Source organism: Sus scrofa, chromosome 10, assembly GCF_000003025.6.
Source record: "Sus scrofa isolate TJ Tabasco breed Duroc chromosome 10, Sscrofa11.1, whole genome shotgun sequence".
In the NCBI taxonomy this organism is placed as follows: Eukaryota; Metazoa; Chordata; class Mammalia; order Artiodactyla; family Suidae; genus Sus; species Sus scrofa.
In genome coordinates, this window is record NC_010452.4 from 31217188 (window position 1) to 31234430 (window position 17243).

At 35.2% G+C, this 17243-nt stretch overlaps 1 protein-coding gene across 4 annotated transcripts in view; it reads left to right on the forward strand.

Annotated features, from left to right (window-relative positions):
* Positions 1 to 13780, forward strand: part of GKAP1 (G kinase anchoring protein 1) — an 89169-nt gene extending 75389 nt beyond the window's left edge. For all 4 annotated transcript variants that reach the window (XM_005668028.2, XM_013980151.2, XM_013980150.2 and 1 more), the window contains 4 exons: positions 3665 to 3728; positions 7087 to 7157; positions 7651 to 7728; positions 13460 to 13780. In XM_005668028.2, the coding sequence (XP_005668085.1) occupies positions 3665 to 3728; positions 7087 to 7157; positions 7651 to 7728; positions 13460 to 13507 (261 nt within the window). In that variant the 3' untranslated portion in view covers positions 13508 to 13780. The remainder of the gene's footprint in view (positions 1 to 3664; positions 3729 to 7086; positions 7158 to 7650; positions 7729 to 13459) is intronic.

The window sequence follows — 17243 nt, forward strand, 5'->3', positions numbered from 1 at the left end:
GATTTGACTGTAAAAAAGAAAAAAAGTTTACAAGTAAATGCTAGAAGAGGATGTGGAGAAAAAGGAACACTCCTGCCCTGTTGGGAATGTAAACTGTTGTAGCCACTGTGGAGAACAATATGGAGGTTTCTTAAAAAACTAAAAATAGAACTACCATATGATCCAGCATTCCCACTCCTGGGCATACATCCAGAGAAAACCATAACTCTAAAAAAACATGCCCCCCAGTGTTCACTGCAACACTGTTTACAATACCCAAGACATGGAAGCAACCTAAATGTCCACTGACAGATGATTAGATAAAGACGATGTGGTATATTTATACAGCAGAGTATTACTCAGATATACAATTTATTTTAACCACAAGCTTATTTATTACTCTCTTCCTTCGACTTAAAAAAAAATCTCTTAATCATTTAAAGTACCATTCTTTTTTTTGAACTAATATTTATCCACTCAACTGTTATGTGTTAAATGCCTATAATATGCCAAGTGCTTTTCTGGGCCTTAAATATACAATAATGAAAAAAAATAAATCAAGTTCCAGGAGTTCCCACTGTGGCACAGCAGGTTAAGAATCTGGTACTATCTCTGCAGCAGCTCACGCTGCTGCTGAGATGCTGGTTCATTCCGTCCTTGGCCTGGTGCAGGGAATTAAGGATCCAGCATGGCCACATCTTTGTGTAGGTCGCAGCTGTGGCTTGGATACAATCCCTGGCACAGGAACTTCTATATGCTGCTGTGGCCAAAAAATATATATATAAATAAATAAATAGTTACAGCCCTGATAGTTCTTATATTTTCCTTCCGCTTTCACTCATGCCTTTAAGAATCATCCCTGCTAAAACCCTTATGGACTGCACCCACTTCTCTCTTAGCTTTTTCTGTCATTTATATTTTTCTTTGCTTTCATTGAGCAATTACCATGTGTTAGGCACAGTAAATACAAAGATGAGTTAGTAAGAAACTTATAGTCTAAAGGAGAAGATAAACATGTAATTGCCATATGAAGTAGAATTTGTAATTGAGGTTTGACAGATTGTTCCAGAAGCCAAGAAACAGGAATGAATCCATTGCTGCTATTGAAAATAGGTAAGGATTTCACAAAAAAGAGTTTTTCCAGATAAAACAGTGCATCCAGAGGCATGAAAATGGTAGAAAAATACGTTGTTCTTGACATTTAGAGAAATGGGAAGTTGTAGGTGAGATTGGAGATGTTAGTTGGGGTCAGAATTTGAAGGCTCTGCATTTTAGACAGAGAGTAAAAGTTTTAGAAAGGAAGTGACATAAGAATTGTTTTGTGGGAGATAATGCGCATAGCTTAGGCATAGAGTGAAGCTAGTCTGGTAACATAATTTAACAGAAATTGAATGTAAAAGGAAGAACACATTTTGAACTCTCTTGGGGAATGGGAGCTAATAGATCCCATTTTGGACATGAGCTTGAAATGCTGTGGATGCAGGCATAGATGTTCAGGGTGTTGAACATCTGTGTTGGACGCAGTGGAGTCAAAGCATATGTGCATTTAAGTGTCCTCTTTTTCATGAAATTAAAAATACCAATGAAGGCACTGTATATTTCTTACTTTATTATAAATTGCACAGTACTAGGATTATATACTTTTATGTTTTTATAGATACATTTACTGTTCAGGATTGTATATACAAAACTATATATGTTGTTTTTATGGGCAATATAAAGAATTTTCTTGGGTAATTTTGCTCATTTGCAATTTTTGCTTTATGAGCTGGCTTTAGACCTTGGCAACTAACTAAAATGGTGTCTCCCAGGAGCTCCCACTCTGGCACAGTAAGTTAAGAATCCAACTGCCGTGGCTCAGGTTGCCACAGAGGTGCGAGTTCAGTCTCCAGCCTGGCGCAGTACGTTAAAGAATCTGGCATTTGCCACAGCTGGGGCTCAGATTCAGTCCCTGGCTGGGCACTTCCTTATGCTGAAGGTGTGGCAAAAAAAAAAAAAAAAAAAAGCCTGATCTGGACCTTGGACAAAAGGCTTGAGTTCAAGATAAGAGTCTGATGAGCTGTTAACATTGATTGAAGCCCTGAGAATGGGAATCTCATAGTGGATACAGTTTTATATTCCCAGTAGATATATTTCTGTATTCATAGTGAGTATAGTTGATTGTTTTTTTCCTTCATATTTTTATGCTTCCATCTGATGTATCTATCTCCCTTCTTCATTTCTAAACTTCTCAAAAGTCCTACTCCCTTTATGTTTACTATGGTGCTTGCTTCTTCCATTCAGTGTATTTGTTGGCACTGGTACTCAGTAACATTGATTTATCCTCAGTGATTTACTGGACAGAGTATTTATTAAAAGTCATCTATTGGACATAATTTAAAATACATTAAGTTTGTTTTACAAGAAAGATTCTTGAATCTGGTAACTTCTGTACATATATGTGTACATGTTGAGAGCAGAAATGTCAAGTTTTGGGGTTTCTTTCTTTTCTTTTCTTTCTCTCTGCCGTAACTGCAGTATATGGAAGTTCCTGGGCTGGGGAAATCCAAGCTGCAGCGGAAGCCTATGCCACAACCACAGCAACACTGGATCTGAGCCACATCTGCAACCTGTACTAGTTCATGCATCAACACCAGATCCTTAACCCACTGAGTGAGGCTAGGGATCAAACCCACATCCTCACAGAGACAACGTCAGGTCCTTAACTCACTGAGCCACAATGGGAACTCCTATGACAAGTTTCTTATATTGATCTCTTTCTTTCCCTGACCTTTTGTATTTCTATAATTATTTAATATATTGTTTTCTCTAATATGTTAAATATTTATGAATAATTCAGTGTGTGTTATTATGTCGAATAAGTGTTAGTATGGGGGGAATTCCCTGGAACATGGCTGTTCATGTGGGAATACAGTTCCTAAATTGTTCATAGTATAGAACTGTATCATTTATGTAGTTTGAAAAGAAGCTAAGCCATTTGAAAAAAAAAAGTTGAAAAATAATTGAAAGACATTTCTGTAAATTATTAATTCGTGTCAAAAATTAACAATATTTAGTTAATTGCTACTTCAGTATTTAGTTAGTGAAATAATGAACTGAGAGGTTAGTAAAACCTTAGCTGAACAAATAAGAGAGCCATGCTGTACAGCAATCACTACCAGTGGTATAAAATTAATATACTACATGGATTTTAAATGAAAAATAAAAAATTAGTTTTTAAGTAAAAATTAAAATTTTATTAAGTAAAACTAAATGAAAAATCATTTTCTCAGTCATACTGGCCACATTTCCTGTAGTTAGTAGCCACTTATTGGACAGTGGCAGATATAGAACAGACACATTTCTAGTATAGTACTGGTATGGAACTATGAATCATTTTTCTTTTTGTTTTCATTGAATTATTTTGAATTGTATAAGGATTTTACTTGAGGAAGAAAAGAGAAATACTTCAGGAAAATTTAGTATTCTACTCTTCTTTAGTTTTCAATCACATGTAATAATTATTATACCAAGAATTTAATTAAGCAATAGACAGTTCCAAATATTTTCCTCCATCTTGTTTCTTTCAGAAGTAATTTTTGTCTTTGAGCAAGGCTAGAATTTATAGCTCCATAAACTGGTAGTAAATCATTTTAATTATATCATTTGCTTTCTTAAAGTAAAATATTTTTTCTTTGACTATTAGGCAAAGTATAAAGAAGTAAAGGCAAGAAATGCACAGTTATTGAAAATGCTTCAGGAAGGTGAAAGTAAGTGATTTCTATGTTTTTTTAGAATTAAAAGTTAATCTTTAAAATAAGATAGCTTTTCAAGATATATGATTTATCAACTCAACAAAATAAAAAGGTTTCCCAAAGTGATACAAACTGGATTGTTGCTGACACTTTTACTATTACAAGTTTCTCTTACAGCAGCTTAGTATTACACAAGTTTACAACTATTCAGGTAAGAAACTTGAAAATTCAATTCTTATAAATTACTGGACTCTATTTAGAGAGAAAACAAGAACTTTTGCTTAAGATTGTGCTTATTATCAGAGGAGAAGGCCTATCATCATTTTAGGTTTTCCTTTTCCCTCCCCTCTGGGACTCTTCATACTTTGCTGCCACTCTAAACTTTTGGCAGTAGATCACCAGCAGGAAGCCAAAGAATCAGTCAAAAATGACTAGAGAATGTATAACTGGATCACTTTGCTGTACAGCAGAAATTGACAGAACATTGTAAATCAGCTATGATAGAAAAAAATGTTTAAAAAGTGACTAGAGATAATGAGTAAAGTTGGTGTTATATGAAAACCCCCCACATCCGTTGCATTCCTCAATATGTGTATCTAGCGATACTAACCTGGAAAGCTCATAACAGAATTTTCCATTCTTAACAGAAAGCGAGTGTGTCTTAAGTTTGCAAAAGAAAATTATGAACCATGAAAATCTTCTTCTAAACAGATAAAGTTAAGTGTAATAAACAATTTCCCAGAGTTCCCAGATGGCTCAGCAGGTTAATGATCTGGCATTGTCATTGCTGTTACGTGAGTTTGATCCCTGGCCCAAGAACTTCCACGTGTCACAGGACATGGCCAAACAAACAAAATTTCCCATGTTAACAAAGTTTAATGAATTCCCCAAATATAGCCTCCTGTGTGTACTGTATAGCCCTTTAGAAATTATGAAGCTTATCTTAAAGGATAAGTAAATAAGATTTCAAAAATTGTTTCAAATATGAAGATACTGGGTATGGAAATGTCCAACCAAAACTTAAACTATTACATAACAGTTATCAACATTTAGTAAAAACCTGAAATCATGTCCAATTGAATAGAACATGTAGTCTTAGAGTCAAACATTTTTAATAACTTTACTATTTTTATAATATAACTGTAACTTAACTGTTACATAGCTTAACTAGGAAAAATTGAAGTTAAAGAATAATGGGAAAAAGCATTATTTGAACAATTTACATATCACTAGCCTGAGATTAATTTAGATCTGTGCATGTGAGTGAGCTCCACGTGGATCATTTAATGAATAAAATTATCAAAATCAGAGTTCCCGTCATGGTGCAATAGAAACAAATCTGACTAGGAACCATGAGGTTATAGGTTTGGTCCCTGGCCTCATTCAGTGCGTTAAGGATCTGGCATTGGCATGAGCTGTAGTATAGGTTGGCAGACCTGGCTTGGATCTGGCATTGCTGTGGCTGTGGTGTAGGCCGACAGTGTAGCTCCAATTCGACCCCTAGCCTGTGAACCTCCATATGCCGTGGCTGCGGCCCTAAAAAATTAAAACAAACAAACAAACACAAAAAAACCTAAAGAAACTGTCCACAAGATATATTTATAATTGAAGTAATTAAGGGTATCACTGGGCATTGGATGTATAATTTTAAAATATTAAAAATAAAGTAGTATTCCTTTATGAAACTTTGTGGAAAGTAAGTTAACTGTCAAAAACTTATGATCAAAAATAGATTAAAAATGAACCAACTGTATGAAAAAATAAAAATCATTTAAACTTTAAAAAAAAGCTACCAACACCAATGTCTATGCTCCATACTATAAATAAGTAGAATAATTTTACATAGGACCATTACATGAAAAACAGAGTATACAAAACTCAAAAGCATTTTTAGTATATACAAATACAGTTAGTTTTGCTATAATGCAGTGTGTTTTTCCTAAAAATCACTAATCTCTACAAAATCATACAATTTAAACCGGAAGGATTATAGGCAAAATGGAGTTAGGAGTATACAATATTCAAAAATTTCATCATAGACACATTTAAAAAAGATAGAAACAGGAACAGTTTTATACACATTAAATGGTTAAACACGTAAACATTATAATAAAAATGACACTTGACTCTGAAGACAACCTAAAGTTTGCTGTAGAAGTAGGTCTCAGAAGGGATGCAACTTGTGTGTATTACTGTTAAGTGATGGAAAGATGGAAAGTTGGTGTGATTCTTAACATAGTGACATTGTTAGTAGATATTTGAGGTGTGTGGGTGCAGTTTTCTGTGTTCATGGAGTTGTGCTTAAGCACACAATTCATGTTGTGTTCAAGTTGTTCCCTGTTAAATCAATCTCATTGAACACAAAACAGTATTATTGGAAATTGACTGTAAGTGAAATATTACGTAATTGTTAAAAATCACTAGTTCTCAGTGATTGTGTTTAATTCTGGGAATGGATGAGTAGAAAGTACAGTTTGTAGAAGTTCTCAAATTGGTTCTTGAGAGGCTGTGATCCATTTCGTGACACAGCATCTTCCCATAGTTCGTATCACGTTAAACCATGAAAAATAAGTTTGAATGACAGTGTTATATGGAGAGAGCTGTGGTGATATCAGTACTCATATATATTTGAACATTTTTTCCATTTCTAATTTCATTAGTTTTACCTCTTCAGTCTCTCCTATCTTGTTTTCAATGTTGATCTGTTAGTTTTTCATATATTAGCCTTTACTATAGGTTAAGGAAATTGACAGCCATGTGGAAATTTTTAAAGGTTAGGAAACATAGAGGCCAAAATATAGATCTTTTATTTCTCCAAAGAGGGAAAAACCTCCAGACAAATGAATAGTTCTGAGAGACCCCAGATATATGATCATATGAGCTACATTTATTTGACAGTGCTTCACTGGTATGAAAGGTGAGATAAAATAATTTTATGGGCCCTATACTATGCATGCCTTGACAATTTAACAAAACAAACCAAACAGAAACACACTACATTGTTTTTAAAATCTTGCTTTAAGATTAATCAAGCTATTTAAAGTTTTTTTTCCTTAAAAATGTTTTATTTTTCTTCTGTCCTAGTCCTTTTTCATATAGATGGAAAAAATTAATATTTTGTCATATGTGTACAATTAATATTTTAACACCAAAGAAAATGTAAAATTTGCAGTTAAAACTGCTGTGGTGATAATAATGATCAGAATTTATCAGTGAAAATTAAGATCTATATATACATAGGGCCAAGGAATACATTCAATAAGTATGAGGAAAATTAATTTGCCTGCCTTTCTGCTGTCTTGGTTCACTAAAAGTATTGTTAAAGTATCTCGGTGATTGAAAAGATTATACTCCTATTTTTCCTTTTTGTCAGTGAAAGATAAAGCAGAAATACTTCTGCAAGTTGATGAATCACAGAGTATCAAGAATGAGCTAACTATACAGGTAAGAAAAACTACAGGTAGGCTGTTCTTTAGTCTTGAATTGTGAAACTTGACTAAACAAAAACACAGCCCATCAATACTGTAAGAAATTGCTACAAATTATACTTCATTATTATGTAATAGCAAATGAGCGAAGATTCTGTTTACTGTGCTAAGGGAGGTATATATGTCCTAAAGAACAAGGCAAGATAAGGTTGTATTTTAGTTGATGTGGACTATGAACATAGAGACAGAAAGGACATACAGAATTTATGTCCTGTTCGTGGACTTGATATTCCCTCCTTCTTATCCTTATTCTGTGACCTTGTCTTAGAACAGTGAGTTTATCCCCCCATCTTTAATATACAGCTGAGCAAAATGCCTAATTGAAATTGTGTGTGGGGAGAGAGGTTCTCCTCTGATGGTCATTCATTTAGTAGTCAAAATCATCACTGTGAATAAATGTGAAGAATACCTGCCAAAAAAGTCTTTTTTAAATTAATGTTTGATTATAGGTAACTTCACTTCATGCTGCTTTGGAACAAGAAAGATCTAAAGTGAAAGTATTACAAGCCGAATTAGCCAAATATCAGGTATGCTTTTATAATTTTGAGAATGTTTTCATTACAGATAATTCATTTGGTATAGAAATATACATGTGAGAATAGGCCAAAATTTATTCACCAAACATATTAATACTTTTGTTACTATTGGTCATATAATTTACATTTTAGAAAATGTTAAGTTATTCTAGATATTAGTATATACAGCAAAAAAGTAACTCAGAAAAATCCTCGGTACTACATAGATGGTGGGGCATATCTGCCAGTGAATCAATCATAGTGGGGGAAGGTACATGGTGTCATTCATCCCATCATATAGTAAGTTCGATGCCTTGGCAGAGCAATGTCTCTCAGACATCTTCATTGTAAAGATACATTTTCCCCCTTGGTAACTAATAAATAATATATGAAGTTGTAGTTTGAGAATGTGTGAATAATCTTTTCTTTTTACCCAATGGTTTTTATCATCCATTGATGATATTTGTATCAGTTTTAATTTTGGTAGTTGCAAAATAGTGATTTTTCTGATTCTGTCATTCCTTCTGCATTTACAAGCTACCATTCAGCATTTTTTTCTAGATGAAGCAGTTAACAATATCAGGGCTTTGTTTCAATACACATGTATATGTGTGATTATGCACACATATATATGTGTATACACATATGTATGTGTGTCATATAAAATGAGTTAATTAATATGGGATCACAGTCAAAAAAGTTTGAAAGCCTAGAGAACATACTAGCCTAGAGAACATAACAGTTGTTTAGCTCTAGCTTTGACATCTCATTAGGCCAGAAAGGAAGAATTCACCATGCATGGGAGGCTTTGAAAATGATCCTTGAATTATTATCACTTTTTAAAAAATCTTGTTTAGAAGAAAGGTGAGAGTTTTAAGCTGTATAACATTGGTACCTTTGTACAGTGGGTATCTACCCTTGAAGGTTTTTAGTAAATTTATTTTTTTTATTTTCCTGCATTCAGGAAATAAATCTTTTTTTTTTTTGTCTTTTTAGAGCCGCACCCACAGCATATGGAGGTTCCCAGGTAACGTGTCGAATTGGAGATGTAGTCGCTGGCCCACACCACAGCCACACCAGATCCGAGGTGTGTCTGTGACCTACACCACAGCTCATGGCAATGCCAGATCCTTAACCCACTGAGCGAGGCCAGGGATTGAATCTCCATACTCAAGGATACTAGTCAGATTTGTTTCCGCTGAACCATGACAAGAACTCCTAAATCTTGTTTTTAATACATATCATTATACATCTCAGGTTTCACATAACCTCTTCATACTTTTTTTTCCCTCTAAATGAATCTTTGGTCTTTGCAAAACTTTATTATTTAATCAGGAGCGAATAACAGCATTCTTATACTTGATTAAAAAAAAATTTGATGTCAAAATTTTTTGAACCACAAGGTGAAAGTTATAGGCAGGAAAAGGGTGAAACAAAGAGAAGCTGGCAACATTAAGTGGGTCTGGTTCCACGTGCCCCTGACATAACACCACTCTAAGAAATACACTTCCACAGACCACAGACAAGCAGTTCCCAAATTTGGCTGATCGTCAGAATCTCTTGGGAACTTTTTGAATTAGATTATTCAGCTCACTCCTAATAATCATAAATAAGTAGGTCTGGGACAAAGTCTAGATGTTGGAATTTTAAAAATATTACCACTTCAGTGATTCTAGTGATCAACTAAGTTTGGCTGTCATTGCTATAGTTTATAAAAAGGGATTAAAAAAACTATAAAATTGGAGTTCCCGTTGTGGCACAGTGGTTAACGAATCCAACTAGGAACCATGAGGTTGCGGGTTCAATCCCTACCCGTGCTCAGTGGGTTTACGATCCGGCGTTGCCATGAGCTGTGGTGTAGGTCGCAGACGCGGCTCGGATCCAGCGTTGCTGTGGCTGTGGCATAGGCTGGCGGCTACAGCTCCAATTAGACCCCTAGCCTGGGAACCTCCATATGCTGTGGGAGCAGCTCAAGAAATGGCAAAAAGACAAAAACAAAACAAAACAAAACAAAAACTGTAGAATTATTGCAAATACATCAAACCATTATTTATGGTTAAAAGGAAGGGTAAGCTAGTTACATAAGAGTAACTTTTCTTTTTTGTACATTTGTACTTTCTCTTTTTAATTTTTTTTCCCCACTGTACAGCAAGGGTATCAAGTTATCCTTACATGTATACATTTTTTCCCCCTCCCTTGTTCTGTTGCAATATCAGTATCAAGACATAGTTCTCAATGCTACTCAGCAGGATCTCCTTGTAAATCTATTCTAAGTTGTGTCTGATAAGCCCAAGCTCCCAATCTCTCCCACTCCCTCCCTCTCCCCCTGGGCAGCTACAAGTCTATTCTCCAAGTCCATGATTTTCTTTTCTGTGGAGATGTTCATTTGTGCTGGATATTAGATTCCAGTTATAAGTGATATCATATGGTATTTGTCTTTGTCTTTCTGACTCATTTCACTCAGTATGAGAGTCTCTAGTTCCATCCATGTTGCTGCAAATGGCATTATGTCATTCTTTTTTATGGCTGAGTAGTATTCCATTGTGTATATATACCACATCTTCCGAATCCAATCATCTGTCGATGGACATTTGGGTTGTTCCCATGTCCTGGCTATTGTGAATAGTGCTGCAATGAACATGCGGGTGCATGTGTCTCTTTTAAGTAGAGTTTTGTCCGGATAGATGCTCAAGAGTGGGATTGCAGGGTCATATGGAAGTTTTATGTATAGATTTCTAAGGTATCTCCAAACTGTTCTCCATAGTGGCTGTACCAGTTTACATTCCCACCAGCAGTGCAGGAGGGTTCCTTTTTCTCCACAACCCCTCCAGCACTTGTTATTGTGGACTTGCTACTGATGGCCATTCTGACTGGTGTGAGGTGGTATCTCATGGTAGTTTTGATTTGCATTTCTCTTATAATCAGCGATGTTGAGCATTTTTTCATGTGCTTGTTGGCCATCTGTTTATCTTCCTTGGAGAACAGTCTATTCAGGTCTTTTGCCCATTTTTCCATTGGGTGATTGGCTTTTTTGCTGTTGGGTTGTATAAGTTGCTTATATATTCTAGAGATTAAGCCCTTGTCAGTTGCATCATGTGAAATTGTTTTCTCCCATTCTGTAAGTTGTCTTTTTGTTTCCTTTTGGGTTTCGTTTGCTGTGCAAAAGCTTTTCAGTTTGATTAGGTCCCATGGATTTATTTTTGCTCTTATTTCTATTGCTTTGGGAGACTAACCTGAGAAAATATTCATGATGTTGATGTCAGAGAGTGTTTTGCCTGTGTTCTCTTCTAGAGTTTGATGGTGTCCTGTCTTATATTTAAGTCTTTCAGCCATTTTGAGTTTATTTTTGTGCATGGTGTGAGGGTGTGTTCTAGTTTCATTGCTTTGCATGCAGCTGTCCAGGTTTCCCAGCGATGCTTGCTGAATAGACTTTCTTTTTCCCATTTTAAGTTCTTGCCTCCCTTGTCAAAGATTAATTGACCATAGGTGTCAGGGTTTATTTCCGGGTTCTCTATTCTGTTCCGTTGGTCTGACTGTCTGTTTTGATACCAGTACCATGCTGTTTTGATGACTGTGGCTTTGTAATATTTTTTGAAGTCTGGGAGAGTGATGCCTCCTGCTTGGTTTTTGTTTCTCAGGATTGCTTTGGCGATTCTGGGTCTTTTGTGGTTCCATATAAATGTTTGGATTGTTTGTTCTAGTTCTATGAAGAATGTCATGGGTAATTTGATAGGGATTGCATTGAATCTGTAGATTGCTTTGGGTAGGATGGCCATTTTTACAATATTGATTTTTCCAATCCACGAACATGGACTATCTTTCCATTTCTTTACGTCTTCTTTGATTTCTTTGATTATAGTTTTATAGTTCTCAGCATATAAGTCCTTTACCTCCTTGGTCAGGTGTCTTCCGAGGTATTTGATTTTGTGAGGTGCAATTTTAAAAGGTATTTTTGTATTCCTTTTCTAATATTTCATTGTTGGTATACAGAAATGCGACTGACTTCTGAATGTTAATCTTATAGCCTGCTACTTTGCTGAATTTATTAATCAGTTCAAGTAGTTTTTGGGTTGAGTCCTTAGGGTTTCCTATGTATAGTATCATGTCGTCTGCATACAGTGACAGTTTTATCTCTTCGCTTCCTATATGGATACCTTTTCTTTCTTTTGTTTGTCTAATTGCTGTGGCTAGGACTTCCAAAGCTATGTTGAAGAGCAGTGGTGAGAGTGGGCATCCCTGTCTTGTTGCAGATTTGAGTGAGAAGGCTTTCTACATTTGTACTTTCCATATTTTTAAAATGAGTATTTGGGAGTTCCCGTCGTGGCGCAGTGGTTAACGAATCTGACTAGGAACCATGAGGTTGTGGGTTTGGTCCCTGCCCTTGCTCATTGGGTTAACAATCCGGCGTTGCCGTGAGCTGTGGTGTAGGTCGCAGACGCGGTTTGGATCCCGCGTTGCTGTGGCTCTGGCGTAGGCTGGCGGCTACAGCTCCGATTCGACCCCTAGCCTGGAAACCTCCATATGCTGTTGGAGCGGCCCAAAGAAATAGCAAAAAGACAAAAATAATAAAAATTAAAAAAAATTAAAATGAGTATTTGCTTTTTGAATTAGAATAAGGCAGAAAATGTTATGTTAAAAGTAGGTTATGAGTTCCCCTCATGGCGCAGCAGAAAGAAATCTGACTAGGAACGATGAGGTTGTGGGTTTGATCCCTGGCCTCACTCAGTGGGTTAAGGATCCAGCGTTGTTGTGAGCTCTGGTGTAGGTTGCAGATGTGGCTCAGATCTGGCGTTGCTGTGGCTGTGGCGTAGGCTAGCAGCTGTAGTTCCAGTTAGACCCCTAGCTGAGAACCTCCACAAGCCGTGGGTATGGCCCTCAAAAAAAGAAATGTAGGAGTTCCTGTTGTGGCTCTGTGGTTAACAAATCTTACTAGGAACCATGAGGTTGCGGGTTCAATCCCTGGCTCGCTCAGTGGGTTGGGGATCCGGCATTGCCGTGAGCTGTGGTGTAGGTCCCAGACGTGGTTCGGATCCCGTGTTGCTGTCGTTCTGACATAAGCCGGCAGCTACAGCTCCAATTACACCCCTAGCCTGGGAACCTCCATATGCTGAGGCAGTGGACCTAGAAAAGGCAAAAAGACAAAAAAAAAAGTTGGTAATGAAAAATACTTCCTGTCTTTTAAGCTACCTTTTTTTTTGTCTCAAGTCAAATACCATAGATGGAGATTCATTTGGAACAAATGAAATACAGATTTATATATGTCACTGGGCAATGTGAAATGTATTATCTTTTCATCTCACTGATGAAAAAAATCATATTTCTAATGCTAATATGAACAAAGCTATACAGAACTTGAATTAGAAACTGAATTGCCCAATATGGTAATGAACTGAATTCCCAAATTTACTGATCATGTGGAACAAATTGTTTATTTTATAAGGTATTGATCAATTTTTTTTATTTTTTAAAACAATATGGGACAGTGAAAATGAACTCTAAAAAATAAGATACTGGTGATCATATTAAGTCTAGACTAACTCAAATAGATAACTGTTTTCTACTATCTACTTCAACCATTTGTAGAAATAACTAGTGGTATGTTCATTCAAATTTGCAACAAACTCAAGAAAGAAATGGCTTCCTTTTCATACTCAAAAATGCCATTGGTCTTATTTATTCTTAAAAAAAAAAGATGTCCCCAAAGTGTTTCTTCTTAAATAATTCACCCTATTTTTCTTTACAGGCTGGCAGAAAAGGGAAAAGAAACTCTGAATCCGACCAGTGTAGGTGATTCCATTAGCCTTTGAGGTCAACACAAAAATTAAAACTTTCAGGGTTTTGCAAAAATGTATATATTTAATGCTGTGCAACTGCTAAACTATGCAGTTTTTGTTGAGGAAACTTAAAATGATTAGCTAACAGTCTATAATTTTATGTCCTTTTGGCTTAAAGTGAAAAGAAGAAAAATAGAATTCCAGCAGAACTCAGTGATTATTGTCTACTATTCATACTTCTTATCACTTTAGTTTTTCATCAGTCAATAAAATTAATTTTCTCTTCCATTGATATGTTTGATTTTTTAAAAAATTTCAATGTGGAAGTATTATTTTTGCTTACAGCACATTTTATAGTGGATTTAAGCTCAGAAAATATTTACTCAGCATTTCCTGCATGCTAAATGCTATAGGACATATAAGATATCCTCAGATAGCTTCTGCTCAAGGAAAACAGAAGGTAAGAATGGGTAATGATAGCAGCAAAAATAACTACCATACATATTAGAATGTTCTATCGCATTGTTTGGAAATTGAGAAAACTTGCATTTGATAGTTTTTGGAGGGTGAATACCTTTTCTATAATTTTTTTGAGAAGCATTCCAAACTGAAGGAGTAAAATATGGGCTGAAATATTTGTATACAAACCAATCTGGCTTGAGGACTGAAATGTGACACACTGAGAATAGGAAGAGTGTTAATGCAGAGGAGGAATGAAGAGAGATTTTTTCCATCCGTGTAATCAATTAGTAGTTCATGGGATTGATTTTTTTTTTAGTGTAGTCAGTGAAATAACAAATATGATTAAAATACAGAGGTTTTTTGGTTTTATAACAAAGATAAACATATAAATACTGGGATTGGCCTTCAAAACCAGAATAATATGAAAGACTCCATGACAGTCTTTAAGAAAAAATAATGTCATCATTGCTTATATATCTGGCTTCTTCCATGAGCTTACATGACTCTTGAAAATAACACTTAGTTCTCTTTGTGGCACAAACTAGATGTTAAAAAATTATTTGTTTAATTAATTGATAAAATGGTAAAGCTTTTAAAGATAGTTTTCCCATAATTTTACTTTGATTAATAATAGGTACCATCAGAAACTAATTAATTCGTTAAATATAATTGGTAATCCAGACCAAAACCAAAGATAGCACACACAAAAAAAGAAAACTATCAGCCAGTATCACTAATGAACATAGATGCAAAAATCCTCAACAAAATATTAGCAAATTAAATCCAACTATACATTAAAAGTATCAAATACCATAATCAAGTGGGATTTATCCCTTGGATGCAAAGATTCTTCAGTATCTGCAAATCAATCAAAGTGATACATCACCTTAACAAATGAAGCCAAGAAACTATATGTCATTTCAGTAGATGCAGAAAAAGCTTTTGTCAAAACCCAACACCCATTTCTGATAAAACCCTACAGAAAGTAGGAACAGAGGTAACTTACCTCAACAGAGTAAAGGCCGTATATGACAAACCCAAAGCTAACATCATTCTCCAAGATGAAAAGCTGAAAGAATTCTCACCAAGATCAGGAACAAGACAAGGATGTCCATTCTCTCCACTTTTATTCAGCATAGTTTTAGAGGTCCTAGTCATGGCAATCAGAGAAGAAAAAGAAATAAAAAGAATCCAAACTGGAAAATAAGAAGTAAATCTATCACTGTTTGTAGATGACATGATATTATACATAGAAAAATCCTAAAGATGCTACCAGAAAACTGCTAGAACTCATCAATGCATTCAGTAAAGTTGCAGTATACAAAATTAGTACACAGAAATCTATTGCATTTCTGTATACTAACAGTGAAAGATCAGAAAGAAAAATTAGGGGAACAATCCCATTTGCCATTGTATCAAAAAGAATAAAATACCTAGCAGTACACCTACCTAAAGAGACAAAAAGCCTGTACTCTGAAAAGTATAAGATGCTGGCGAAAGAAATCAAAGATTACACAAACAGATGGAAAGATATACCAGGCTCTTGGATTGGAAGAATCAATATTGTCTAAATGACTATACTGCCCAATGCAGTTTACAGATTCAGTGAAATCCCTATAAAGTTACCAATGGCATTTTTCACAGAACTAGAACAAAGTATTTTTAAATTTGTATGGAAACACAAAAGAATCCAAATAGCTAAAGCATGCCTGAGAAAGAAAAATGGAGCTGGACGAATCAGACTCCCTGACCTCAGACTGTACTATAAAGCTACAGTCATCAAAACATTACAGTACTGGCACAAAACAGAAAGGTACATCAGTGGAACAGGATAGAATGCCCAGAAAATAAATCCACACACCTATGGTCAACTTATCTATAACAAAGGAGGCCAGAACATACAGGGGAAAAAAGACAGTCTCTTCATTAAGTGGTGCTAGAAAAACAGAACAGCTGCATGTAAGTGAATTAAATTAGAACTCTCTAACATCATACACAAAAATAAACTTAAAACAGATTAAAGACCTACATATAAGACCATATATAATAAAGCTCATAGAGGAAAACATAGGTGGAACACTTGCTGACATAAAACCCACCTCCTAGAGTAATGAAAATAAATAAGTGTGACCTAATCAAACTTAAAAGTTTTTGCACAGCAAAGGAAACCATAAAATTAAAAGACAACTCACAGAATGGGAGAAAATATTTGCAAATGAAGCAACTAATAAGGGATTAACCTCCAAAATATATAAACACCTCCTGCAGCTCAATATCAAAAAAACAAAAACCCAATTAAAAAATTGGGCAGAATATCTAAGTATACATGTCTCCAAAGACATATAGATGGACAAAAAACATGAAAAGATGCTCACCATTGCTAATTATTAGAGAAATGCAAATCAAAACTAGTATGAGGAACCAGTCAGAATGGCCATCATCAAAAAGTCTATAAACAATAAATGGTGGAGAGGGTTTGGAGGAAAGGGATCCCTCCTACACCATTGTTGGGTATTGGTACAACCACCATGGAAAAAAATATGGAGGTTCCTCAGAAAACTGAAAATAGAACTATACATGATCCAGCAATCCCACTCCTAGGCATCTATCCGGAGAAAACCATAATTCAAAAAGATACATGCAGCACTAATGTTCACCACAGTAGTATTTGCAACAGCCAAGACATGGAAGCAACCTAAATTCTGACAGAGGAATAGACAAGACATAGTACAAAGGAATATTACTCAGCCATAAAAAATGAAATAATACATTTGTAGCAACATGGACTTAACTAGAGATTATCATACTAAAGTTAGTGAAAGATTAACATCATATAATATCACTTATATATGGAATCTAAAAAACAGATACAAATAAATGTCTTTGCAAAACAGAAACAGACAGACTTTTAAACAAAATTATGGTTACCACAGGGGATAGGTTGGGGGGAAGGATGGACTGGAGGTTTGGGATTGGCGCATGCACACTGTGGTATATATGAAATGACTGGCCATCTGGGACTTGCTGTATAGCACAAGAAACTCTACCCCATATTTTGTGATAATCTATATGGGAAATTCTGAAAAAGAATGGATGTGTTTATATGTATAACTTAATCACTTAATTGTACAGCAGAAACTATCACAACACTGTGAATCAACTCTACTTCAATAAAACTTTTAGAAATAAAAAAATACTGAAATTAAGAAATGAAGATACACTAGAAGGAATCAATACTACATGCAGAGGAATGGATCAGCAAATTAGAAAACAGAGTAGTGGAAATCATTT